The sequence below is a fragment of the Myotis brandtii genome, unplaced genomic scaffold, assembly GCF_000412655.1.
Source record: "Myotis brandtii unplaced genomic scaffold, ASM41265v1 scaffold57, whole genome shotgun sequence".
Taxonomy (NCBI): Eukaryota; Metazoa; Chordata; class Mammalia; order Chiroptera; family Vespertilionidae; genus Myotis; species Myotis brandtii.
The window spans coordinates 965945-993076 of NW_005370133.1; the positions used below are offsets into that span (position 1 = coordinate 965945).

At 43.5% G+C, this 27132-nt stretch overlaps 1 protein-coding gene across 4 annotated transcripts; it reads right to left on the reverse strand.

The window, feature by feature from the left end:
• Positions 1–145: 145 nt before the first annotated feature.
• Positions 146–27130, reverse strand: YIPF1 (Yip1 domain family, member 1). 4 transcript variants are annotated; one of them, XM_014549763.1, is made up of 10 exons: positions 26971–27130; positions 26211–26290; positions 22129–22289; positions 18905–18985; positions 18579–18666; positions 14758–14874; positions 11129–11295; positions 9473–9655; positions 4068–4164; positions 146–281 (listed from the first exon to the last, which is right to left on the reverse strand). In XM_014549763.1, exons 2-9 carry the CDS (start codon positions 26239–26241, stop codon positions 4075–4077), a joined length of 918 nt encoding a protein of 305 aa, XP_014405249.1. In that variant the 5' UTR covers positions 26242–26290; positions 26971–27130; the 3' UTR covers positions 146–281; positions 4068–4074. The 4 variants fall into 4 exon arrangements, 3 of the variants coding, with proteins under 3 accessions (XP_014405249.1, XP_014405250.1, XP_014405251.1); XM_014549764.1 differs by having other exon boundaries at positions 4061–4164; XM_014549765.1 differs by lacking the exon at positions 14758–14874.
• Between the last annotated feature and the right edge of the window lie 2 nt (positions 27131–27132).

Genomic DNA, 27132 nt, shown 5'->3' on the forward strand with positions numbered 1-27132 from the left:
TATCTAATGTGAGGCACATCACTTGACCATGAGAAGCGAATGGCAGGCACCTGAGCATGCCTAACCCATCCCCTTGTGTTTCATTCCAAATCAGCGCATAGTCACAATGACCACAGACAAGTGAAAAGAAGAGCTGAAAGACACATGTGCTGAACAACGTTTAATTTTTGTTTGTTAAATAGGTAATTAGGCTTCAGATGTTAGGGGTTGGTGCCATTCCATCATTTTCCTGCTGGCTTTGGTGTCCAGAAGAACCACATTCCAAAAAACTTAAAAGAGGACTGAAAAACAAACAAGCAAAAAAGAGTAACTTTCGAGATAAAGACTTCCTCATACAAAAAGGAGCTAAATTGTAGAAAAGCATACTACTATGTTTAAAGATATAATTTCAACACCAAAGACATCTGCCACCACCGGACTGCTTTTCTTATATAAATTATATCACGGGAAAACCAAACGGTAGATGAAGGGAAGTTTTATAAATGAAGTATTCCAGCTAGTAAACAAAGAAGGAAAGATAGAATTTAAATATCACCATTTTGAAGCCCCTAATATATTAATGGATCTAGGCATTGCTTATTAATGGCCACTATTATCAAAAAGAAAAAGATAATTCGGCATTATGAATTTATGGATAGAAGAATTTAACTTCACTTGTCAAGTAGTCTTGCCCTTCCTCCCACACCCAAAACCCTGAATCTGATCAAATCTTTAGATACAACCACCAATCTGCAGAAAAAAGACGATAGAGCAACACGTTAGATAACACTACTAGTAAGTAGATATAATCAGCAAAATCCAGATAGTGAGAAACCATCGGATAAACAATTCAACAAATAAATGTCTAAGTGAGAAAGGGAGATGGAGTAGGATTCTATAATTTAAAGGCATTTAAGAGCTATATCAAACAACTTCAACATGAAATTCAAACACTGAATATATTTGATATTAAGGCGTTATAATTTTTTAAAATGTGACCATAGTATTATGATAATGTTTTAAAGAGGGTCTTTTATAGATACAGAATTTAAGTATTATGGATAAAATAACAGGATGTGCTGAAACCGGTTTGGCTCAGTGGATAGAGCGTCGGCCTTCAGACTGAAAGGTCCCAGGTTCGATTCCAGTCAAGGGCATGTACCTTGGTTGCGGGCACATCCCCAGTAGGAGATGTGCAGGAGGCAGCTGATCGATGTTTCTCTTTCATCGATGTTTCTAACTCTCTATACCTCTCCCTTCCTCTCTGTAAAAAATCAATAAAATATATTTTAAAAAAATAACAGGATGTCTTATATTTGCTTCAAAATACTATGGGGGAAAGAGGTGGGTGTATGGATGAAAAGAGATTGGCCAAGAGTTGACAACCATTGAAAGTGGGTTGATGAGTACATGGAAAGTCAATATACTATTCACTCTACTTCTGTCTATGTTTAAAATTTTCCACTAAATTAAGTTTTTAAAAAAGAATAAAAAGTTATCATGTTGACCTACTTGCCACCCCAGGTTCTCCCAATTTACCGCAAAGAAAGGGAACAAAGAAGAACATTGAGAAAGAAATAGCCTGGGAACTGAAAATGGATTCTCTGGGCAGGGACATTTCAGACACGGTATGGAAAGATTAAGAGACAGGTAGAAAATAGTGTTAGCCATGGTGTGAAGTTGTGCAGTTTAGATGCTGTGTTATAGGGGATTAGAGCACTGAGTGAAAGCTGATTTCAGAATAAAAGGACTGATGTGTATAAACCTGGTAAAAAAGGAAGGTGTGCAGCTTTGGCTTATGAAATAAGCACTCCTGACCTGAGTGAGTGAGAGGATAACTGCACATAAACCTGTGTATAGATCGGGAGGGTTTTAATGATACAGGCGTCTCCTGAAGTCCTAGCTCTTCTCTTGTTAAAGCCCTGCTCACACTGCAGCATAGTCGTCTGCTGGGGGCGCTCCTCTGGACAGACCCACTTGTCACCGCCGTGGGAAGGCAGCCCCAATCTGGATGAGGCCCTTCGGACAGTCCATCCCTCAGCCAAAGTCAGACTTCCTAGGTGCAGCTTCCAGGCTTTACCAGGGTTTGGGCTCAGAGGAGAAATGGCACAGCCTTCTAGCGATAAGTTGACTTTTTAAAAGGAAGGAAGGAAGGAAGGAAGGAAGGAAGGAAGGAAGGAAGGAAGGAAGGAAGGAAGGAAGCCAGACATTCAATGACTTACGTAGGGGTAGCCTCCCTGATTACAAGTAATGGGAGGTTCCCCTGTGATCTGAGGTTTCATGGAGAAAAGGGGTTAATGCTCTCCCAGTGATCCATTCCAGGCCACGCCCTCTAATGCACAGATTTACATGAGGAAGGTTATTTTCGAGATTAGAAGCCATACTTGTTCAGTGAAAGCTAGGAGTCCAGAGATTACGGTAGAGGGCACAGCCGGCTCATAAATCTGCAGTGCCTGGAGCTCTGGACAACCCCTCTCACTGGCAAAGCGATCGATGCTTCTGCCAGGGAGGCTCCGAAGAAACTGTTCATCACTATCTCATTTGGAGACTTGACACCCAAATGGAGGCACTGACACCCACGTTTATAGATCTGAGCAAAGCCCAGACATATCAAATCGGTGTAAATCAGGATGGGAGGCCTACACGGGCCCTGAGGGCCAGTCTCTTCCCAGATGCCGCTACTGACTCTGAAGGTTCACAGCACCTGGGACACTTGGTCTGGAGCCTTCATAACCAAATATAAGAAAGGAACTGAAATCTCAGCTCAGGAGCAGGCCGAGAGAGCCCACCAGGGCCTCACCAGCTTCATGCCTGGTATTCTGACAAGGCGGAGACCCAAGCACCTGTTACCACTGTCCCTCTCCAGCTGGGCTCAGATTTTCTTGTTCTCAGTGATATGGTATCACTGTGCCCAATGAACAGCCTGTGTCTTCACTTTCAAAAAAGCCATGGGAAGCTGATTACTCTTTTCAGAACAAGGGGTAACTGATTACTTCTGCTCATTCAGGACTCAGTTCTACGATGTACAACACAGGTGTAATGGGATAACAAGGTAGGTTGGAAGGGAAGGAACGTTTCAGACATCTGTGCAAAGGCATAATGTGTCTGGCAATGGCAAGAAGTTCAGCATGGCTGAAGCCTTGGAATACTGACAAGGCAGAACAGGGAGGCAAGAACAGCCATGGAGGAATTGACATTTTTCCTGTACTCTAACCCCGTGGTCGGCAAACTGCAGCTCGCGAGCCACATGCAGCTCTTTGGCCCCTTGAGTGTGGCTCTTCCTAAGCCTTAGGAGTACCCTAATTAAGTAAATAACAATGTACCTACCTATATAGTTTAAGTTAAAAAAATTTGGCTCTCAAAAGAAATTTCAATCGTACTGTTGATATTTGGCTCTGTTGGCTAATGAGTTTGCCGACCACTGCTCTAACCCATTAAGCTAACCACTGACAGTGGAATCATCAGAGGCCCAGAGAACATACCACGCATGAGAATTTGTAAGCCTTGGAGAAACCTCTATATAAAAGGCTAATATGCAAAGTGTCCCCTCAGGAGTTTGACCGGAGAGCAGGAGTTCAATCACTCGCTATGATGTGTGCTGACCACCAGGGGGCCGTGAGGAATGAAGGAAGGCCCCGATTGGCCCTGATTGCCCGCCAGGCCTAGGGACCCTACCTGTGCACAAATTTTGTGCACCGGGCCTCTAGTGAGTAATTTAAGAGAGGTCACACTCAGAGTCTGAGCCCACGTTGAGAAATCACTGGGAAACTAGAAAAAACCCACCAGCACTGTAACCAACTGGAACAAACCTACATTGTGCTGCTGGGAAGGCAGTAGGGAGTAGAGGGGATGCTGGGACCAAAAGGCAGGAGCTCTTCTTCTAGAAGAATCTAAGGTCTTGCGTTTCCCAAATCACATGGATTCACAAACGGAGACTTCAGCAAGAGAGACATGCACGTACACACACACCACACTAAACTGCAAAAAGATGAAGGGGTCTGGCCCTCTGTTTTATGCTAACAGAACCGATGCACCTGCCCATTTTTTACTGTACCACACAGCAAGAAGATAAAAATATAACCTCTTACTTCCTCTTCAGCTGGACTTGGCTGCTACAACTGTTTGGTTTGGAACAACTGCAGTTGTTGGAAGATGGTCCACCTCTGGTGCATCAAAAAAGTATGCCTGCAGAAAAAGAAGACCCACAGGGGAGTTACAAAACAGAGCATTAAAGACTCCAGGCCAATAGTACTGCTGGGTTCGCATGGCCCCTGTTTCCCTGTAACATATTGGTCATCACACTGAACCACAATGTCTCTGCTTCTGTCTCTCACTTATTCGACTGTGAGTGCCTTTTTTAAATTCCGTTACCATTTATTGAGCATTTACTACATATAACTTAACCTTCATAACAACCCTGTGAGGTTATTATCCTCCTCATTTAACAGATGAAGAAACTGAGGTTCAGAGGGGCCGTCATTCAATTGGGTGCATATGGTGAAGCCAGGACTCAAAGGTGGCTCTTTCTAACTCCAAAGCTCAAGTGTCTTCTCCAAAGACTGTATCCTTCTTGTCTTTGTGTCATCAGCCCCTTACACAGGGCTGGCGCACCATGTCAACAATCAATACTCAATGAACTGAACTAGGATAGATTGCTGCTAAACCAGGTGGCTCTCTGTAAAGACCTTCAAAAGAAAATGCTAGGCAGGCCGTGCCTCATAAGTCTTCAGCTTGGAAATGAAAGGTTTGGTAAGTGCTTCCACTCACCATCTATAATTTAACTGTCTAAAATCAGAAGGAAGTGGAAGAGGGAAAACATTAAGGAGGATCTTCTCACCTGTGTCAATGTCTCAGCCTCCTAACTTTAGCCCAGGAAAATACCAATCTCAAATACCAAGCTCACTAGCCTTGAACACTGGATATTCAAAAGAAAGGTGAATCGTTAATAAATCAAGGAGTTAGGGCGTTAGGAAGGTAAAAAGATAAAAAGGACCAAGTTAAGAACCATTTCACCTACTCTGCTCTCTTAGCCAGAAGGGGGCACCAACATGACACGCTGGAGCTTTCCCAAACAGATTCCCAGTTAACTCTACAACAGTCCGTCTCAAAAAGTTCCTAGCTGCAGACTCCCTCTAGTTTACCACATTCCCAGGGTAATTCTATTAGTTTTTAAAGTCTTCCTCCCAGAACCCCTTCCAGCAACTGTTTTCTGAGGCAGGAAAACAGTTCCTAACTTGAAAACAGTTCCTAACTTAAAGGGGAGACAGGGGCCATGCTGCTAGTGTTGGGCCCTCCAGTTCCCTGGCAGGAGCACTGGGCCATGCAGCCCCCATGATTGCAGGAGCAATGCTTTTCTTCCAACTACTGGAGGAACCTCATCAGATGGAATGAGACAGGAGGCCGAGGTGCTAAACGGGACTCGGCTAGTAACTTGCACTGTGACTTGGACAAGTCACTCTACCCCTTATGGCCTGTTTTGTTTTGTTTTAAAAGCTGGAGGTAGCCCTAGTCGGTTTGCCTCAGTGGAGAGAGCATCAGCCCACAGACTGAAGGGTTCTGGGTTCGATTCTGGTCAAGGGCACGTGTGGGAGGCAAACAATCGATGTGTTTCCCTCTCTGTCTCTCCCCCCCCTTCCACTCTCTCTAAAAATCAATGGAAAAATATCCTCGGGTGAGGATTAACAACAACAACAAAAAGCTGGAGATATTTATTTTGGGTACTGTTCAATTTAATAGTTTGATTTAACTTTACAGACTAAGCTGAAGAATTCTCTCTTAAAAGAAAAAAGGATGCCAGAACCAGTTTGGCTCAGTGGATAGAGTGTCGGCCTGCAGACTCAAGGGTCCCGGGTTCGATTCCAGTCAAAGCCATGTACCTTGGTTGCAGGCACATCCCCAGTGGGGGGCATGCAGGAGGCAGCTGATCGATGTTTCTCTCTCATCGATGTTTCTGGCTCTCTATCCCTCTCCCTTCCTCTCTGTAAAAAATCAATAAAATATATATATTTTTTAAAAAGGGTTATATTTTTCCCCTCTGATTTTAAAAGTGATACATATTATAATAAATTCAAGTAATACAAAAGTATGAAAGTACCCTGTTATAAAAACACCTTCTTAGCACTTTCTCTCTGTTTTGTTTTTTTTTTGGTCTAAAAATATATGTGGCATATAGACCCCAATTTCTTATCTATAAAACAAAAGGATTGGAAAAAATGATCTCTAAGGGCAAATTATAATTCTATGACTCATTAGTTCCCCAAATACTGGGCCCGCTGCTATTGGCAGTAACCACCTCAAAAGTAGGCTCATATATCTACGGTCATATTAGCCAAGGGCTCACGCTCTGCTGCTTCCTTAGGCGTCCCTGCCAGGTGTGCCAGTACCAACTTAGACATCGTGTACAGGTGCAGCACCGAGGGGACCTCAGCAGGTATGGGCTGTCACATGCTTCACTGCACTAAGGCAACAGCGCCAATCTGTGCTCCCCCGGGAGTGAGAAGGCCAATCTGTCTGATTCAGCCAGTGTCCCTTGGCTCAGCTAGCTCCCCTGACAGTTCCTCTCCCTGCCTTTCCAATGGTGTCTTCGTTTGTACAGCTTGTCCTGTTTTTCCTGTTGCACGTATCACTCAGTCCTTCCTACAGCTCCTTTTCCTAAGTGAGGAGGTGGGGGTCCAGAGGGGGGAAGTAATCGGAGCAGGGAGTGACGGACAGGACGAGAACCCGTCTCCATCGCTCAGTCCTTACTACAGCACCTTTTCCTAAGTGAGGAGGTGGGGGTCCAGAGGGGGAAGTAACCGGAGCAGGGAGTGACGGACAGGACGAGAACCCGTCTCCTCACTCCTGCCTCAGCCCTCTTGCACTGCACACCTCCTCCAGAAGAGAAAGGAGGCAGCAAGCTCCAGTGTGGAGAACAAAACCCCAGGCACCCTGGCTACACACCCGATCATGGGATGGCTCCCTTCCCTAAGGAGAAAACTGTGCTCCCCTCCAACAAGGGACCCTTCACCAGCAATTACTTCCCTGCTCCTCCAAGTCCCTTAGAACTCAACCGAGCAATGCCTTTTCTCCTGCCTCTTTCCTCCAACTTCTCAACCAGGAATGTAAGGGTAAGAAGTTCAGGAGAAACAGGAAGTCAGTGAGAGGCACCGGTGACAGGGCAGTCTTCAGAGTGGTGTGACCGTGGACGGCTCTTACTGGGGCCCTCAGGAGCGATGAGCAGCGGAGTGGAACCTGGCGGTGTCTGATGACACAGGGCTTTTTTAATAGCTTCTTTACATCTGAAGAAACTGTCACAGTGTCGGAGCCCATCACACCATTTCACTGAGTCTCACAAAAGCCCACGGAAATAGGAACCTCCCTAACCAAGGAGGAAACAGGTTCTAAGAGTTAAGTCACTTGCCGGTTCCGCGTGCTAAGCAGCTCCCAGTCCCGTGCTCTTTCCCCCTCATTATAGTGCTCTTTCAAAAAGTTCCTGGGCAGGTAATTCCTAACTTCAGTGTCATTCACCCCAAAAGGGAGTAATAGGCATAGGAGGTAAGAGATTCTGGCCACAGGTACCAAATGAAATGGGTTAACAATAACAGTAATTACAACCACAACCACACCTCCCTGCTCTATTATCCAATCTGCCTGCTCCTCTCTACTCTTTACAGAACCTAACAAGGCAATAACTCCTCTTCTCTTCACCAAGTTCTCCACAGGCATATACTGGGGGGAAATTCAGAAGAGAGACAGAAGATGCCAGTGAAAGGCGTTACAGAGAGAGGCAGTTACCATGCAAAGGGCGTTCTTCTTCAGCAAACAGAAGGATCACGGCAGCATTTCAGGGGATCAGCAGAGATTCCAGGGCCCGAAATGAACAGGGAGGCTTTGTCATGAGCCAAACCCACAGTCTCTGCCTCAGGGTTTAAAGCTTAGGCACATGTAGAATGCATGTAAACAAGGGCTGTGTTTCAGAACTTGACACTTTTTATGAGACTTGTTCAATGATAGAGTTTTGGGATCTTATTAAACACTTAATGAGACCATGGTCGTCTACACAAAAATATTAAAGATCAAATGGTACCAAAGAAATATTTCCTCCCACAACTGCAAAACCTGACCAAGGGTCTGGACGTGGGCTCTGTGGACGACTCCCTGCGGGCATGTCCTTTCCTTCATCAGTGACCTTATTAACATTCTTGGACTTGGAGGTTTTTCAAACCCTGCGCCAGGCCTTGTTAAGGCCACGGACAGCAATTTTTGAGCACCATGTCTACAAAAGATACAAAGCCACGTCTCCTTTGGATCAAAGGAAAGGGATCTAATTTAGGGGCATTTATGGGATAAGTTCTATGTCCTGTGCTTTATATATGTTATTTTATTTTGTCCTCAGAACAGCCCTCTGAGGCAGGACCTATTATACCCACACTACAGATTCAAAGTTCACAGAGCCAGTGAGTGACAGAGCTGGCCTTCAACCTGAACCTGTCTGACTCAAAAAGCACACACTCTCCCTAAAAAGACACCTAAACACATGAACTCAAAAATGGTTTTAAATGTTTTCCATCTTTAAAATAACTCTCTCCTTTCCTGTACTGGACTTCATTCTCAAGCTTTCCACCTATGAAGCTTTAAATTTCAAAACTCTTTCTAGTTATGTGCAGAAACTAGCAAAGGCATCCAAAGCAGAACTCCCAGTCCTATTTATAGACACTCACCCATCCCTATGTCCTCAGGCCAGACACCAAGTCTTGATAAAACATTAGAAATCAGGTAAAGCTACAGATTACAATCAAATCCTCATGACTTTGCCCTGCCCGGGTGGCTCAATTGATTGGAGCATCGTCCCATGCACCAAAAGGTTGTGGGTTCAATTCCCAGACAGGGCACATACCTAGGTTGTGGGTTTGATCACTGGTCAGGGCATGTAAGGGAGGAAACTGTTAATGTTTCTTTCATATTGCTGTCATGTCTCTCTCTCCTCCCGCTTCCTCTCTCTCTAAAATCAATAAAACATACTCTTGGGTAAGGATAAAAAAATCCTATGACTTTACTCTTCCAATCCAGGAGAGTTTATCTAACACAATGTTTATTTCATGGGGCCAGTTCTAAAGAACCACCATGTCAAACAGTTTGAGGCCTTTAAGTATTTGCATTTAAAGCACTCCACAGCCCTAGCCGGTTTGCTCAGTGGATAGAGCGTTGGCCTGCAGACCAAAGGGTCCTGGGTTCGATTCGGATCAGGGGCACATACTTTGGTTGCAGGCTCCTCCCCAGCCCGGACCCTGGTCGGGGCTTGTGCAAGAGGCAACCAATTGATGATGTGTTTTCACATCAATATTTCTTTCTGTCTTTCCCTCTCTCTTCCACTCTCCCTAAAAACCAATGGAAAAATATCCTCCGATTAACAAAAATATAAAAGTAAATATATGTAATACTAAGAATGTCTATTTAATAAATAAACAAACAAATAAATAAAGCACACCATAAAAACACAGGAATGAGACCATACCAAGCAGCCCACAGAAAGCAGCGTGTGAAGCAACACAATTGTCACAATTGTGGCCAATGCGACGCGCCGGTTATCCTCACGAACAGCTGGCCAAAAGGTCATTGCCAAGACAGAGCCTGAGATGCCCAGCGCCATCATGACTAGAATCCAACGAACAGCTTTCTGGGGGATAATCCACAGTATCTGAAAGAAGAGGTGGGAGGGTTGGGAGGCACTTCAGAGAGGCATATCTATATATACATAAAAGCCCAATATGCAAGTTGTCCCCTCGGGAGTTCGACTGGGAGTTCAATCATTCACTATGACGTGGGCTGACCACCAGGGGGCGGCACGGAACAAAGGAAGGCCCAGGCTGGCAGGCAGTGGGCAGCCAGGGAAGGAAGGCCCTGGCTGGCAGCTGCAAGGCCCCTATCGGCCCTGATCACCGGCCAGGCCTAGGGACCCCATCCGTGCACGAATTTCGTTCACTGGGCCTCTAGTCTATACTAATAAAAGGGTAATATGCTAATTAGACCGGACATCTTCCGGACATCCTTTCGGATGTCCTTCTGGACAAAGCCACAGTGGCGGGGGCCGAGGCAGAGGCAGTTAGGGGCGACCAGACCGGCAGGGGAGAGCAGTTAGGGGCGATCAGGCAGGCAGGCAGAGTGGTTAGGGGCAATCAGGCAGGCAGGCAGGCGAGTGGTTAGGAGCCAGCAGTCCTGGATTGCGAGAGGGATGTCCAACTGCCGGTTTAGGCCCGATCCCCGGCAGTCGGACATCCCCGAAAATTCGTGCACGGGTGTGGGATCGGGCCTAAACCGGCAGCCGGACATCCCCCAAGACCCGGAATGGAGAGGGTGCAGGCCAGGCTGAGGGACCCACCCCCCGTGCACGAATTTCATGCACCGGGCCTCTAGTCTATATATATAAAAGGCTAATATGCAAAGTGTCCCTTTGGAAGTTCAACCATGAAACTGGGAATTCACTATGATGTGCACTGACCACCAGGGGGCAGTGCAAACATGGCGGGTGACCAGTGGCGGCGGCAGGGCGCTGAGGGAGCAATGGAAGGAAGAGGCGGGGAGGCAGGGAACCTGATTGGCTCTGATCGCTGGCCAGGCCTAAGGACCCCACCTGTGCACGAATTTCATGCACCGGGCCTCTAGTATGTTTATAAAGGCCCGTAAGCCAATCAGCACTGGCCCCCACTGCCTTTCTGGTTTCTCAGGACAGCCTAGAGAAACACCACCAGCATGCAGACTCAGGGGAAAGCTTTCACAGAAGGGCTTTAGATCCATGAAGGCACTTTTCTCCCCAGTGCCCATTCATGTTGAACTTCTAAATTCACGGGGTTAGTTTGTGGTGTGTGTTTTTTTTAACTTATTTTTATTGTTGACAGTATCACAGATGTCCCCCATTTCCCCCCCTTTGCCCAAGCCCCACCCTAGGCCTTCACTACACTATTATCTGTTTCCATGTGTTATGCATATATGTTCTTTGCTTAATCTCTCCCCACCCCCACCCCACTCCCCTTCCCTCTGAGATCTGTCAGTCTGTTCCAAGCAATTCCCAGGGTATTTTTCAGGGGCATATCAGTGTTAGGCTAGGAATAATGAAGCCGGTTGAATTTTCAACCAAGAACAGGACATCACTCAGAATAAGTGTGGTACTTACTGCTGTGGGGATATAAATGAAGAGTGAATATCCATAGACGCACACAATCTCCAAAAATGAATAGGAAACGATGTTCATAACTTTGCTGTTTCTCCACAGGAGGAAACCCCAGAGTGCGAAGGGAACCAGCCAGGCGTAGGCATAGATGATTGTGGCTGCTATGGACACTGAGGATAACAGGACACAAGCCTTCAATGTACTACCAGAGCACTTCCAGTACCTTACTGAACCTACTTTCTAACACTTGAATCTATTTCACTGGGCCATGGGATCATCATGGACCCTGAGCCTGGCACAGCACCGGAAACATAAGTGCTCTATAAATGTTCTGAATTGATCAATCTTTTAAAAATATATATTTTATTGATTTCAGAGAGAGAGGGAGAGAGAGAGAGAATCACTGAATGGCTGCCTCCTGCTTGCCCCCTACTGGGGGATCGAGCCTGCAACCCGGGCATGTGCCCTGACTGGGAATTGAATCATGACCTACTGGTTCATAGGTCGCCAAACCACTGAGCCACGCCGGCCGGGCAGAATTGATCAATCTTTAGCATTTGTCTTCGTGATGATGACCAGTAGTTTCTCATATGGTTTTTTAAATTTGTTTAATAACTAACAACTAATATTATTAAATTAGTTATTAAAAACTTGAATTATTCAACTAAAATACTTCGGAAGGCCACACTACAAGTGTTTAAATGTACTGAGCCTTTCAATCAAATAAAAGCCAACTATTCCCTTGGAAGAACATATAATCTGTCCTAGTATAACAAGAGCTGACATTGATTTCTTTAGCAAATTTATTAACATGCCCTGGGTACAGATTAACTTGCTCTGCATACTATTTAGGGTTCCTTCTGTCTCTGAAACAGGGAATTCTAGCTCACTGATGAATTGCTTGACATACTAGTATTCTCCAGTTTCGCTTCCTTTTTAAATAATTCTGTCTCTGTGGTGGGAAAGCTATCCACGGCTCCTCAGAACAGCAATGTTCAGTATATTACTTTACCTCTCTCCTCCTCTAGCAGCAGCACGCCCTGGAGTATTCGTTCTCCCTCTTGTGGAGTGGAGGATCATAAAACATAGCTAAACCCACGGCACCAGCCCTTCCTACATAAAAATCAGCAGGTAATTCACTCAACGCTCCTGGCAAGAACAAAGGCACCTCTAGCAATTACAGTCCAACTGGTTAAGACACGTGATTGTCCAAAACACTGTTAGCTACCAGAGAGGCTTTTTCACATTGGAAACTCCCTGATTAGGCTAAATGTAACTTTGCTGACATACTGCTTTTTTTTTTTTGGATAACTAAGAGAAGAGGAAAAGAATTACTACTCTAGCTACAGCTAGCCACTGGGTGTCAGATATTACACTGAGTGCTTTATTGAGAGGCAACACTGTATAACAGTCAAGGGCGCAGGCTTTGGATGCAGACTCCATGGGTTCTAATCCTAGCTATGCCACTCTAGCTACGTAACCCTGGGTGGAAGTTACTTAACCATCCTGCCTCAGTTTCCTCATCTGTAAAGTGGAAATAATAATAGCAGACTACCTTATAAGATTAAAGAGTACAAACAGGTATACTTAGAACACTGATTGATAAATAATAAATAACCAGTAATTAGATTTTTATATTGTTAACAGATAAGTAAACATTATTTCATATATTTTATATCTTCATTTTGGAGACAAGGAAATGAGATCAGAGAAGCTAAGTGGTCACGGTCAAATAATAAGTGGTGGAAGCAGGATCTGACCTTGGTTGTGTGACTTACACTCTTTACATAAAATGGAAAATTGTTCATTGATAGAGGCAATGACTATTTTACATCCCATGACTCCTTGAGACTAGGATGCCAGCCAAAGAGGATAAGAACAGATAAAGACCCTCCTGAGCTCTCAGACCCTCAGGCAGGGTGATTCACTTCTTCTTTTCTGTCAATATACCTACACCTACCTCAGACATAGAAATTAACACATACTATTTATAGCAATATGCATTTACCAGTCTCTCTTTGCTTAACCATCGAAGCTACTTGAAGGCAGGGTCTATAGATCGTTGATAACACTTACTGAGTTAAACTCTAACCAAGGTCATTTGACAAATGGAATTGGGACTGAATCCAGGTCCGACTCCACAATGAAGAAGGAAAGAGAAGGGAAAATGGGCATGGAGGGTAGAGGGAAAGAAAGAAGAAAGGCTACACAGAGGCACACATATACAGGTAAATGCATACCTCTATATACACATATACATATATGTGTGTGAACATATATGTCTTCATATATATATATACACACATACATATTGCATTACATATATCAACTCTATTCATACAATAGCCCTATTAATATAGGTATTAATATTTCCATTTCACTGATAAGGAATCTGTGTGTGTACATATATGTCTTCATATATATATACACACATACATATTGCGTTACATATATCAACTCTATTCATACAATAGCCCTATAAAATAGGTATTAATATTTCCATTTCACTGATAAGGAATCTGAGGCCCAGGGAGATGAAATAACCTTCCCGACAAGGTAGAAGTTAATGAGTGGTGGGCTGGAACTTGAAGCCAGTGACCTGGTTCCAGAAACCATGCTTTTATACAGGATATACAGCCCCTCATCAGGAGAGCAGGCAGGGAGGGAGGGAAGGAGAAAACTGAGAATGTGGCATAGGTAAATCTCCTACAAAGCCAAACTTTCTCATTTTGAAGTGGCTCTCACCTGCAAGTCCCTAATTGTTGTTTTTTGTTTTTGTTTTTCATTAGCCAATGCTACACAAGAAAGGAAGTTTAGAACGGGAATGTGATGCACAGCCCACGAGTCATTTCTGCATTTTCTCTTCTGAGCCTGACCCTTTGCAGACTTCTCTTTAACAAAGTTGCTGACAGCACAAGCATAAGTTTTGATGATCAGTCTTCCACCTTGCTCTAGAGCAGGGGTGGGAAATGTCCGGCCCGCCCACAAAATCATTTGGTCTAGCCCAGCCAAGGCATTAAGGGTGAGTTAATTAAATGTTTGACCAAATATAGCAGGCTAATTTTTAAATTGATAATTTTGTATGGCCCTCGAATAATGTTATAAATATCTAAATGGCCTTTGGCAGAAAAAAGGTTCCCCACCCTTCTCTAGAGCTTCATAATTAGTGGCTACAGACCTAGCTAGTTGAGTCATCGTGACTTAAATAACAACATCCCTATTGTTTCCAACATTTGGATAACACAGATAATGCTACAATGGAAACTTTCATGCACAATGCTTTTTGCTTATTTTGTTCATTTTTCTTTAAATAAATTCCAGTTTCTATTGGTCAGTCCCTCAGTTTTACAGAAGATTATATGAAATTACAATATTGTGAGAGTACACTGAATTATATACTTGAAAATGGTTAATATGGCCAATTTTATGTTAAGTATATTTTATCACAATTTTAAAATTTACTTGTACTTCTACAAATGGATGGTAAATGCTGACACTGGGTATGTTTGAACCCTGAAATACAGAAAGCAGGGGATGCAGCACCTAGAGACAGAGGCCCAAGAGCTCAGTGGGTAAAGGCACTCAAGGTTACAAACTGACAGCATTCCAAATGAGTCAAGCTACTCACCAACCTTTTCGGAATTCGGGTACATAATGGTATGTCTTCTCTCCCAGATGGATTAAGAAGTTGGAAAGATTCCCACTAATTGCTATGGCAAAGACCAATGTGGCGCATATCCAAAAGGGGCCTGCAAAGGAAACCACAAAATTCAGAGACAAGAAAATGAAGCACGAGCCTTTAGATTCTTAAAGCGTGTTTTCTCATCTCCCTTGCCCTATTCATGTAAGCAAGGGACAATGACTTTTTAGATGCATTACTATACCTGTTTAGTGGGGATTTTCTTTTTTAAAAGGTCGAATACAGAACTCAGTAATTAGCTGTCTTAAAGGCAGGGGAAATTGGAATACAGAGCCAAAACAATGCCCTAGCTGATTTGATTCAGTGGATAGAGTGTCGGTCTGCGGACTGAAGGGTCCCAGGTTCGATTCTGGTAAAGGGCATGTACCTTGGTTGCGGGCACATCCCCAGTGGGGGGGTGTGCAGGAGGCAGCTGATTGATGTTTCTAACTCTCTGTAAAAAAATCAATAAAATATATTTAATTTAAAAAATCCAAAACACCTCCATAATTAGGTGAATAAACACACTGATTTGTTTTGTTTATAGCTTCTTTTATTGGAGGATCACCAAATCCGTTAAACCTTTACCATCAGGATAGAGGAAGCAAGTACTTCCCTTGTCTAAGTGCTAAATGTGAGTGCCAGAAAAGAAACAACTTCAAGCAGACAGGTTCTTGTGTGGTCTAAATGGAAGAGTAGAGCAAGCAGAACGCTTTAGGGAAGAGTTAATGCAATCTACCCGTTCACTATGGGTGTGTTTTTGTGTGTTTAAGGCTTTATTTTTTCTTTATTTTTAATAAAAAAGTAATAAACACACATAATTCAGTGTCCAAAAGGTACAAAAGGGGATATAGAGAAAAGCAAACTTTTTCCTCTCTGTTCTCTAGCTATCCATTTCCTCTCCCAGATCTCACTATTGTAATCAGTTTCTGGTAAATCCTGCCAGAGATTTCTATACACATATAAGCAAAAGTGCGCATGCGCGTCTGTGTGTGTGCGCGCGTGCATGCATTTTATACAAATGGCAACATACATATTTATTTTCACCTTAATATATCCCGGAGATTCTATCATAGCTATTCATAAAAATAAGTTTTATTCTTTTTCAGTGACTGTAAAACATTCCACTGGATGGATGGTGCACCATGCTTTGCAGACCCCTTTCATCATTTTCCTTGATTTCATGAACACCATCTTTGTTTCTTGCCATTTAGAAAAAGTACTATTAGAATATAATTTTAAATCTAGAGATTTTAATATGTTTTATGAATTTCAATTTCACTAATATTTTGCAATACCTTTTGGGATAACTGCAGGCACCTTGACAAATCATAAAATTAAGAGAACTATTATGTTGGGGAGATGACTAACAGAAATGGATTAGCACTTTTCAAAGCCACCCTGAATCCTGAAGGTGGGAAAGGGAGCACCAACACTGGGTGCTCCAAAGAGTCTCTGCTGCAGCCAAGGACTAAATCTTGTTCACAGTATTATTGTGAGAGCCTACCACCTTAAGATGCAACAAACAAACAAAACGGGTTTTTTAAGAAAAACCCTACAACCAACAATTAAAAAATTCCCACCCTGGCTGGTGTTTCTCTGTGGTTAGAGCATTGGCCCATGCACTGAAGGATCATGGGTTCGATCCCAGTCAAGGGCACATACCTGTATTGTGGGTTCGCTCCACGTCCCAGGTTGGGGCTCATGTGGGAGGCAACCAGTCGATGTATCTCTCTAACATTGATGTTTCTCCCTCTCTCTTTTTCTCTCTACCTCCTTCCCTCCCCCCTTTCCTTCCACTCTCTCTGGAAAGTAATAAAAAAAATATTCTCATGTGAGGATTAAAAAAAAAAAAAGTTCCCAAAAGCTTTGTAAAAAAAATGAACAAAACTGATCATGTACTGTTGATGAGTGGAGACCATCCAAGCATATGACCACAAGTGGACACAATATTATAGTACCCACAACTAGAAAGCAGAGAACATCGTATTCTGTCAGCCTCTAGGCCCTGGGGACACAATGCACAGCAGACACAAAGAAGCCTGGACTCCAGAGACACACCCACCGCCTGTTCATCCCAGGCCTGCACGCTGCTTCATACTACCTTCTCTCTTCCTTCTTCCTGCCAAATTCCTACTCTTACTTGGGGTAAGGGTGGAGGGAGCCTTGATTTAGTTTGTAGTATGCATTTTTATATTATGAAATATTCCTAACATACAGAAAAGCACAAAGAATGATAAAACAAATCTCAATTTTTCTCTTTTGATAAGACTGCCTTGGAGTGTGGGAAATAAACAGTATTAAGTAGACTTAGCTCCATGCTTGGCATTTGTAGGGTGCTCAGCAAACATTCGTTCTCTCTTCTTCCCCCTTGGGGGTGGAGGCTAAGACTTTATCTTTGAATCCTCAGCCTCTAGCACAAAATAAGGTGCTCACAAATTGAGTACTTATCTGTGCCAAGCCCCCTGCACTGATAACATGGAGCCTGCCTCTCAAGAAGTTCTCAAGCTAGAAGAACGAATGAGAGAGCTAAAAAGAAACCACACTTGGCAACTGTTGGATGAGGGGCATGGGCCAAGGCAATGGTTTTCACATCCTGCTCACTGGAGCTCCAGGAATTCCATGGGTCTCTGGATGGAGCTTCTGGTCCCATCGTAGAGAGTGGGAGCTGACCAGAAGGGGGCCTCTCCTCAACCTCCAGAGCAGTTACTCTTTTAATGGTTTAAATATCGGACATCTGCCCAGCCGGTGTGGCTACGTGGTTGAGAGTCGACCTATGAACCAAGAGGTCACCGGTTCAATTACCAGTCAGGGCACATGCCCGGGTTGCAGGCTCGATCCCCAGTAGGGGGCGAGCAAGAGACAGCTGATTGCTGTTTCTCATCAATGTTTCTATCTCTCTATCCTTCTCCCTTCCTTCTCTCTCTAAAATCAATAAAGACATATTTGAAAAAATAGTGGACATCTGTGCCATTTGATGAAAAGGTTCTATATCTTAAAACTTCCAGTCTCATAGAATAAATCTGGGCTTTACATAAATAACACTGAACTAGGGAGAGATCAACCAAAGGACTTATATGCAAGCATATAGGCCTAACCAATGGACACAGACAACAGGGGGGTGATAGGGGTAACGTGGGGATAAGGACACATATGTAATAATCAATAAAAAAAAATTAAAAACAAAACACTGAACTAGGTTCTAGTTCTACTTTTTTATTTCATTTATTTTTATCAATTTTAGAGAGGAAGGTAGGGCAGAAACCCACTGGTGTGGGAGCCCTTTCTTTCCGAGTACTGCGTGAGCCTCTGACCTTTCTCAGATAGCAGGGACACTGAGGATGACAGTCACCTTCTGGCCCATCCCTCTTACACACCCCCAGTGCTGCCTGCGTCCCAAGGGGAGCCAGCCTGTCTGAAGGCAGAGCTGGGACTCAATAAAAAAATGTGAGAGTACTTCTCTACCCCAAACCAATTCCTCCAAAGTTAAAACCAGCATCTCCCCTTAGACAAAGTAACTTAATTTGTCTCAAGTTTGTAATGTCATCTGAGGACTTTCAAAGGGAACACTCTTAATTATAATCATGGCATTAATGTAACAGATAATTGCCCTTTTTCCAAATTCTTTCCAAGGTTTGCTACTGAAGCTCAGAAAAGTCAAATAGAATGCTGCATGCCCCACCAACAATGCATTTCTCCAACTTCCAGGTAACCCGCACACTCACCTGAGTTCAACGGGCACATGGTAAAGAATCAAAACGGCACTACACATACCGTAGAGATCTGGATTGCTGCGAATATATAACCTCACAAAGTTTTTTCCTGGTATTGGCAAAAGAGACCCTTTTATTCTGTCAAAGACCTGGAAGACAACATAGTAGTAAGTCTACTGAAGATTTTTTTAAGATTAATAAATCAACTACTGTAAAATTGAAACTCATTAGAGCTTTTATGGATAGTAGTATTTTCAAATACTATTAACCCTTTTACTTTTGTAAGATCCTATCCAGTATACAAAAGCTTTCACATTTCATTGCTTAACTATAGAAGAAACAAGTCTCCATTACATGTAAAAGGAAAGGTGAAACTGCTTTACACACCTGGTAAGTGTCCACATCGAAAAATGTTTGATAGTATTCAAATGTCCAGAAAGGGGAGCTTTTCTTCTGTCCAGCAAGTAACTGTCAGAGGTAAAATAAAACATAATGAACACAAGTGATTTCCTTATTCCGGATACACAGAGAAAGGGGGGGCTGATCATATGTAAAATCAGGATGCAGAAAAGACCAAGCTCTCTGTATCCGTCAACTTTGCAGCAGCCACACCCGACGCTCAGCCTGATAAAAAACAAGCATGGGCTCTGAAGTCACACCAAAAGGCCGGTCCCTCCACTAAGGGCAGCGTCATCAAATCACTACACTCCTCTCAGTCTCAGATCTGTTACCTACAAAGTAGTGCTAACGAGATCTACCTCAGAGGGAGATTATATATAGGTCGTATGGATTGCATGAATCCTCACAGGATTATAGGGAGGATTAGATTAATTATACATAATATACTATGTATTATATGCAATAACTTATATATGCATATGCACATACACACACACACTCACACACACACATATATATACACACAGAAGGCATTCAGTGTAAATATTTTTCTTCCCTCACTCCCTCAAGATCCTTATTACTGTCCTCACCTGAATTCTCAAAAATCTGACATACTGATTCACTCTGAAGTACTAGAAACTTAAAATAGACTCCTCTACAAAAGAAACAAAACCCCAGGTTAGAAGAGGCTCCCATAGGGGCCACACCTGTCCCAACAGCACAGCTACCTGACTGCAGAGTGCAGGCTGAAGGACAGGAATCGGGACTGGTCTTCAGTTATCTGAAGTGGACTCATACAGCAAGGGGGGAAATAGACTCGGAGGAACTTTGAAGGGCAAGGGTAGGTACCCTCGGCAAATATTTTTGTCCATTATATTAGGTAAAGGGAAAAAAATTTCACATTTCAAGTCGCCCAACAGTGGCAGTGGCTGCTTTCCATGGTGATGAACAGCCTGTTTCTGGAGGCATTCCTGGTTGTCTTTCTGACATACCTCAAGCAGCATTAATATCTTGGAAGGGAAACTGAAATAGAGGAAACTGAGGTCCTTTCCAACCCTAATATTACAAGATAATGAACACCAAAGACCCACATTCCATACTCTAGGCCAATTAATTGTCAGAATATTGGTAACCTTTTCCCAACACACAGACAACATTAAAATGATGGGCACAATGTTAAGATTTTCCCCTATACATTTCATAAACTTTTGAAGCCTGCTGTTGCTCAGTGTGATGATTAATTATACATATACATATACATATACATATACATATACATATACATATACATCAATTTGTCTGGGCCACAGTGCACCGATATTTGGTCAAACATTATTCTGGATGTTTCTAAGAGGGTGCTTTTGGATGAGATTTACATTTAAATCAGTGAACTTTTTGAGTAAAGCAGATTGCCCTCCAAAATGTGGGTGGACCCCAGCCAACCAGGTGAAGGCCTGAACAGAATGAAAGGCCGACCTGCTGAGCAAGAGGGACTTCTCCAGTAGACTGCCTTCAGACTTCACCGGCAACACTGGCCCTGCCAGGTTCTACTGCAGATGCCTTTGGACTTGAACTCCAACTTTTTCCCAAGTCTCCAGCTTATTAGCCTCCTCCATCGGATTTTGGACTTGCCAAGCATCTACAATCATGTGGACCAATTCTCTAAAATAAATTTCAGTTTCTATGTATGCACATCCTATTGGTTCTATTTCTCAGGAGAACCCCGACTATTACATTTAACTATACAAATAATTAATCACTCCTGTCTCCTGAGGGTGCCAACCACTTTAATAAGCACTTAAAATACACTAACTCCAGTAGAGAGGGGCGGAGCACAGGCTCGGGACTCAGGCTGCCCCGGTTTAAAGTTCCATCTGCTACCTGCCTGTTCTGTGTACTGGGGCAAGTAACTTAAACTCTGCGCCTCAGATTTCTCATTTGTAAAATGAGGATAAGAATAGTTCCTGGCATTCAAGATTGTTTTGAGGATTAAATAAGATGATCCAAGTTAAGAACTTTAAATGGTGTCTGGCAGCTACTAAACACTGAATAACGATTAACTATTGTGATGATAAGGATGACATACTGTCTTCTTACATTTCAGATGAGGAAACCTAGACTTCAGGAAGTTAAAGTACCTTACCCAAGACCTCATAGCTATTACTACTATACCAAACCAGGATTCCAAGTTAGGGTCCTAAATCTGAGCTCTTTTCACATCTAGTATATAATGGTATTTGATTTAGCATACACTTTGGTAATTATTTTGATATTTCATGGAGTTTCACGAAGAGCACCTGACACCCAAGAGCTCCACTATTTTAATAAGCCTGGATGGAACCCACTGCTATAAAGTGCTCCCCTAGTGCATTACAGTCATGATTCCATTTACAAAATATTACTAGAAATAGGATTTTCCTGGAACACAACAGTGAACATGGAAATAAATCGTTGATATAAAATAAGCCACCTGACAGTCACCATCCAACCAGGTGCAAAAACCTAGACGTCTCCCTAGAAAATTCCCTCTCATGCTCTCACCCCTTTGCCACCAAGTCCTACTGAGCCCACCTCCTAAACATGTGTGTCCAGCTCTAGTTCAGGCTTCATCACTTCTAGCCTAGACCACTTACACAGTCTCCTACCTGGTCATCTAGCCTCCAGTCCATCTCCCTCCAATTTATATTCCACACGGCTGCCATATCTTAAATATCTTTAAACATATCTGGCCATATTGTTTAAAATCTTTTAGTAGCTCCAGATAGTTTTCAGAATATTCATATTCACTGGGTTGAGTCCTTGCCTATCTGTGTCGCCTATCTCCTGTTTTTATCTATATTTTGTTCCCGATGTATGTGAAAATGGAAGAATGGGAAATGTACTGTCTAAACTGCCTATATCACCCTTCTCTGCCTTCTTCCGCTGGCTACCACCTGCTCTTTCATCAAGACTCAGTTAAGTGTCACCATCTCCAGGAAGCCTCTGTAACCCCTTTCTCTCTGCTCCCACAACCCTGGTGCTCCCCCATCCAGCGTGCTTCCCATGGATGACAATGGTCTGTTTGCCTATCTGTTTATCCCCCCAAAGCAGGGACCACGTGTGATGCCACTTTGTGTTGCCACTGCCTGGCACCCTACCTGGCACACAGGAGATAGTAAATAAATGCACGAACACGTTTTCTCAAAAATAAAATTTCAAAGACAAGTACGAACCTCAGTTTTGTCAGAGTCATCGTTTCCCAGTAATTCATCATCCTCTTCTCTCCCAGAGCCCCTTGGGGGTCCTAGTCTCTTGGGAGTTTCACCAGGACCCTCAATGTTTATCGTGGTGGCATCTGGGTTTGCTGCTAGAGAAGTGGCTACATCACCAAATTCTGAAATCAATTAGAACACAAATGTATCAAAGGCCTTACCCACACTACAAATGCTATACTTTTAATTTAAAGACAAGCTGTTATAACCTCAACTTTGCTACAGACCCTGTCTAATACAAATGGCAAAAAGGCTCTGGAAAAAAAAAATGCCATCCAAAAAAGGAGATATATGTACTACTATTTGTAATACTTTAAACAAGAAAAAAAAAGTACTGCTTCGGAGTAGAATGCAGAATTGGCATGACTTTTTAATATAAAAATAAACGAGGCTTCGGAGAAAAAAAATATGTCATCTAGAAATCAAGCTAACAGAGAATAATAATTATGAAGGCAACAGAAGTTGGAGTCAGACCTAGATTTTAGTCCTGGCTCGGCTACTTACATGAACATGAGTAAGTAACTTAACCTCTGTAAGCCTCAGTGTTCTCATCTATACAATGGGAAGAATAATATTTACTCTAAAGAATTTTGGGAAAGCTAGCAATATTACCTAACGACAGTCCTTAACAGAGTGCCTGGCCCACAGCAAGTACCCAATCTGAATCTTTCTTCTTTGATTCTAATACAAAATTTAATGAAGTTATTTTTTCCAGTAGGCCTATGTAATCACTATAGAAAAGATGGGAACAAAATGTAGAGTAGAAACCACAGAATAAAAATCACTTTTAGTCCCATAACATAAAGGCAACCATGATTAACTTTTGGTATATTTCCTTTTCTCTATATAATAAGATTCACGCCAGAAGATCATTCATTCATTCAACAAATATTTACTTCATGCCTACAGTGTGCCAAGTACTAATTTAGGATGTGATAATACTATGTAAACAATACAATATCCTATTCTGTCTACTGGGGGGTTATATAAAAATGTTTTTTCCATTTTTATATCAGTCTACACAATGATCACTTATGTGGCTACATAATATTCTATCAGCCGGGGTCAGGGAGAGTGGGAGAGAGAAACCCTAAGTTAACACAATTATTCCACTGTTTTCAGATGTTTGAGGTGTTTTTAAATCTTCATTAGTACTAATAGTCTGTGTAGTGAAAGCTTTTTGAGTTATTGCCATAGTGTGATCACTAGGTCAAAGGACTGAAATGTAGAATGTACGGCAATAACTTGAAAAGCTTTCTCAGTGTGATCACTAGGTCAAAGGGTGCAAACCATTTTTAAGGCTCTTGAGCCTTACTTTTAAAACTGCTTTCCAAAAAAACCTAACCTATTCATGTCCACAAGCAATGACTGAGACTTCCTGTCTCTGGGTATCCGAATGAACTTTATTTAACTGCTCTTGAATGCAATTCAGGGCATCTCCAGAACTTGGCAGGACTCAGACAGGGTACCAGCAGGGCACCATTATAACACCACAAGCACGGCATGAATCCTGTGACTGACAATAGGATGGGGCTCTTGGCTAGCCAAGCCCACTCTTATTGCCTTCTAGCTATGCAAATAGTTTTAGGGAGAGAACTAAAGTGATTGAGATTAACTAGGTGGCTGGTATGTTACAATTATTTAAGCTTCAGTCTCCAATGTTTGACTGTTGAAGCAGCATGAGGCTCTGGAGCATGAGGTCCTTTGTTTAAGTTAAGACTCCATAACCCTGGGTAAATTACTCTATACCTCTGAGTCTCTTTTCTTCAACTATGGAATGTAGATAACACCTTCCTTACAGAAAGATTTGGAGAATGAGATAGTAAATATTGTTATAGCTATCATTTAATGACTGGACATAGCATTGACACTTAAAAGACACGTCACGACTTTGCCTGAGGGAATCAGACCAAGGAAGATATACTTAGGTTGTGTGTGTGTGTGTGTGTGTGTGTGTGTGTGTGTGTGTGTGTGTTTTATATTTAAATACAGTAGTTTACCGGGGGGAAGGGACTGTCAGAAGGAAGAACAGAGTGTGTCGGGTTAGAGGTACAAAGGCCAAAGAGGTTCAAAGGAGATGATGACTCATCTAGCTGATGGGATTTGGAAAGGCTTCTTGGAGAAGCTGCCATATGAGAAGGATGGTCAGAGGGGCAGGGATGGCATCTCATGCAAAGCAAATGGGAAGGGCAAGACCTAGAAGATGGAAAACATGCCCCGTGTCTGAGAAATAGCAGATGGCATAGTTTGATTGAAATATAGAATGTATGATAACTATTCACACCTTCCGCTCTCTTAGTTATTCTTGCCCATTTCTGCCCTTGAGGGCAAGATTAGTATGGTCTTATTTCTGCCACCAACATTCTCTACTTCTACATCCTAGCATAACCCATGCTGTTTTGCCTCTGTTCCGTTCCTGACACAATGCCTTCCACCTGGAGGGTGCTGAACTCCACTTGTTCATCTAACACTACCACTCTTCCTCGAGGAAGCCTTCCATGTCCCCCAGAGCGAGTCCTTAACATGGTTTATAAAGTCCTGAGAGATTGGGCTCCTCTCCACCCTCAAATCTCACCCTGTGACAGCCTCCCCCACCATCTGTGCTCTGGTTCCTTGGCCTTCTTTCAATTACTTGGGGGGAAAATCAAGCAAACTTCCTCCCTTCGCAGGTACTTTGTATGTGCCATTCTTTGTGCTTGAATGTTCCCACACTGTACTGAGATAGGATGGTCAAGGAAGGCCTCTCTCATGAAGTGAGATCTGAACAGAACGAGGGAACAAGCCATGTGGCTATCTGGAGTAAGAATATCCCAAACAGAAACATGGCACAAAAGCCCTAAGCTCTAAGTGTACTTGGTGTCCAGAAGAGTGATGGGGCCTGTGTGGGTACAGCAGAGAAAGGGCAAGAGTAGTAGGAGATGAAATCAGAGGGTGGAGGGCTGGATCATGGAGAGCCTCCTAAGCACAGAATGGGCTCTGGATTCTACTCCTGGTGAGATGAGAGCCACTGGAAGGTGTATAGGAATGACATGGCTTTCTGGCTGGAAAATACCTACTGGAGAGGAGCAAGGGAGGAAACTGGAAGACCAGAGGTAAGGGCTATAATCCAGACAAGAGGTGATCATGACCTTGAGCATGGTGGGAGAGGAGCAGAGGTGGTGAGAGGTGATCAGATGCTGGAAGTACTTTGAAAATAGAGCTGATGGTTTTTGCTGATGAAATGGATTTCTCATCATATCTCTTCCTCATATAGTAGTGAGATAGCATAGGTTGTGAAGGTCAGCTGCCTGGGTACAAACCCTGCTTTAGCACTTATTAACTATACTAGAGGCCCAGTGCATGAAATTCGTGAACTCAGGGGGGTCCCTCAGCCTGGCCTGTGCCCTCTCGAAGTCCGGTAGCCCTTGGGGGTATGTCCCACTGACAGCTTAGCTCCATAGGAAGCGGGCCTAAGTCAACAGTAGGACATCCTTAGCGCTGTTGCAAAGGGAGGAGTGGCTCCTGCCACTGCCACTGCACTCGCCAGCAGTGAGCCCAGCTTCTGGCTGAGCGGCGTTCCCCCTGTGGAGCGCACTGACCTCCAGGGGGCAGCTCCTGTGTTGAACGTCTGCCCCCTGGTGGTCAGTGTGCGTCATAGTGACTGGTCATTCCGCCATTTGGTTGATTTGCATATTAGCCTTTTATTATATAGGATGACCTTCAGGCAAATTACTTAATTTTCCTATGCCTCAATTTCCTCATTGGTAAATAGGGAGAATAAAATAACTATTTCAGCCCTGTTTGTAGAAGCAAAGCAGGAATTCTATTCAGATTTTCTGTAATCAGTGTACTAAATTTATGATTTTACCATCTGAAGGGTTATTTGGCAAAAAAGAACAGCTGGTGTGGCCAAACAGAAAAACCTGGATGGAGCCAACATTCTTTTACCCAGATGTTTGAAATGATCTTCTTTAATGTATGTGCCAGCTTTGCAATGAAAATATGTTGCTGTGACTGCAAAAATACCGATCATAAAGATGAAAGTGGGTACCCAACTGCTGTACCTTCAAACTGCAAGTCATCTACAGCTGCCATTCAGCCAGTGGTTCTTCTCCCAATTATTAGAAAGCAAATTTGCAGAGGTCTAAAAGGGAAAAATGAATAAACTTAAGAGGATACAAAAATATAATATCTGCAAAGAAATCTCATTTTGGCATTCGAAATGTTATTTGCTTTTCTTTTTAGTGGGGTTCCATAGTTTTTATATAAAGATAAAGCATTAGATATTATAAAGAAACTAAGTGCGGGAGAGTCCAAAAGGATTTCATCCAATTTCACTCACTATGTGTTTAGGGACCAGGTGCAGCCTGGAGATGGAAGGATGAGGTTGAGAAAGGTGTCTCTGAAGACAGTGAAAAGCAAGAACAGTTAAGCCTAGGCCGTGGTTAAGGTCATAGGCTCTGAGGTCAGACAGACCTGGGTTTCATTCCCGATTCTGCTGCTCCTCGCTGTGTAACTGGGCGTCTGGAGCCTCAGTTTCCTCATCTGTAAAATGGGTTCATAATGGTACCTACACATACGGTGTTGGGGGCGGGGGCATTAAATAAGACGGTACAGCGCTTATGCACAGCCAAACAGCAGGCGCTGGAGGGATGGCGACCCTGCAGCCTGTAATACCCTGAGCAAAGGAAGGTCTGGGAGAGAGCTGCCCAAGAAGCAGAGGCGGTGTTTCAGGTGGAGGAGCTGGGCCTCAGTGGCCGGGGCAGGTAGGGGGTCCCGGGCCCACTCGGTCCCAGGCAGGCCCCGCACACCTGGCCGCCTCACCTCGGGGGCCTAGGGGTCCAGCCGTCTAGCCGTCCAGCTGTCCAGCCGCCCAGGAAGGCTGGGTCCTGGGATGCTCCGAGCAGGTTCCGGTCCCTCCGAGTTGCCGGAAACCGGAGATCCGGGGGCGGGACTTCTCCGCCTTCTCCAGAGCCCCAGCCTCCT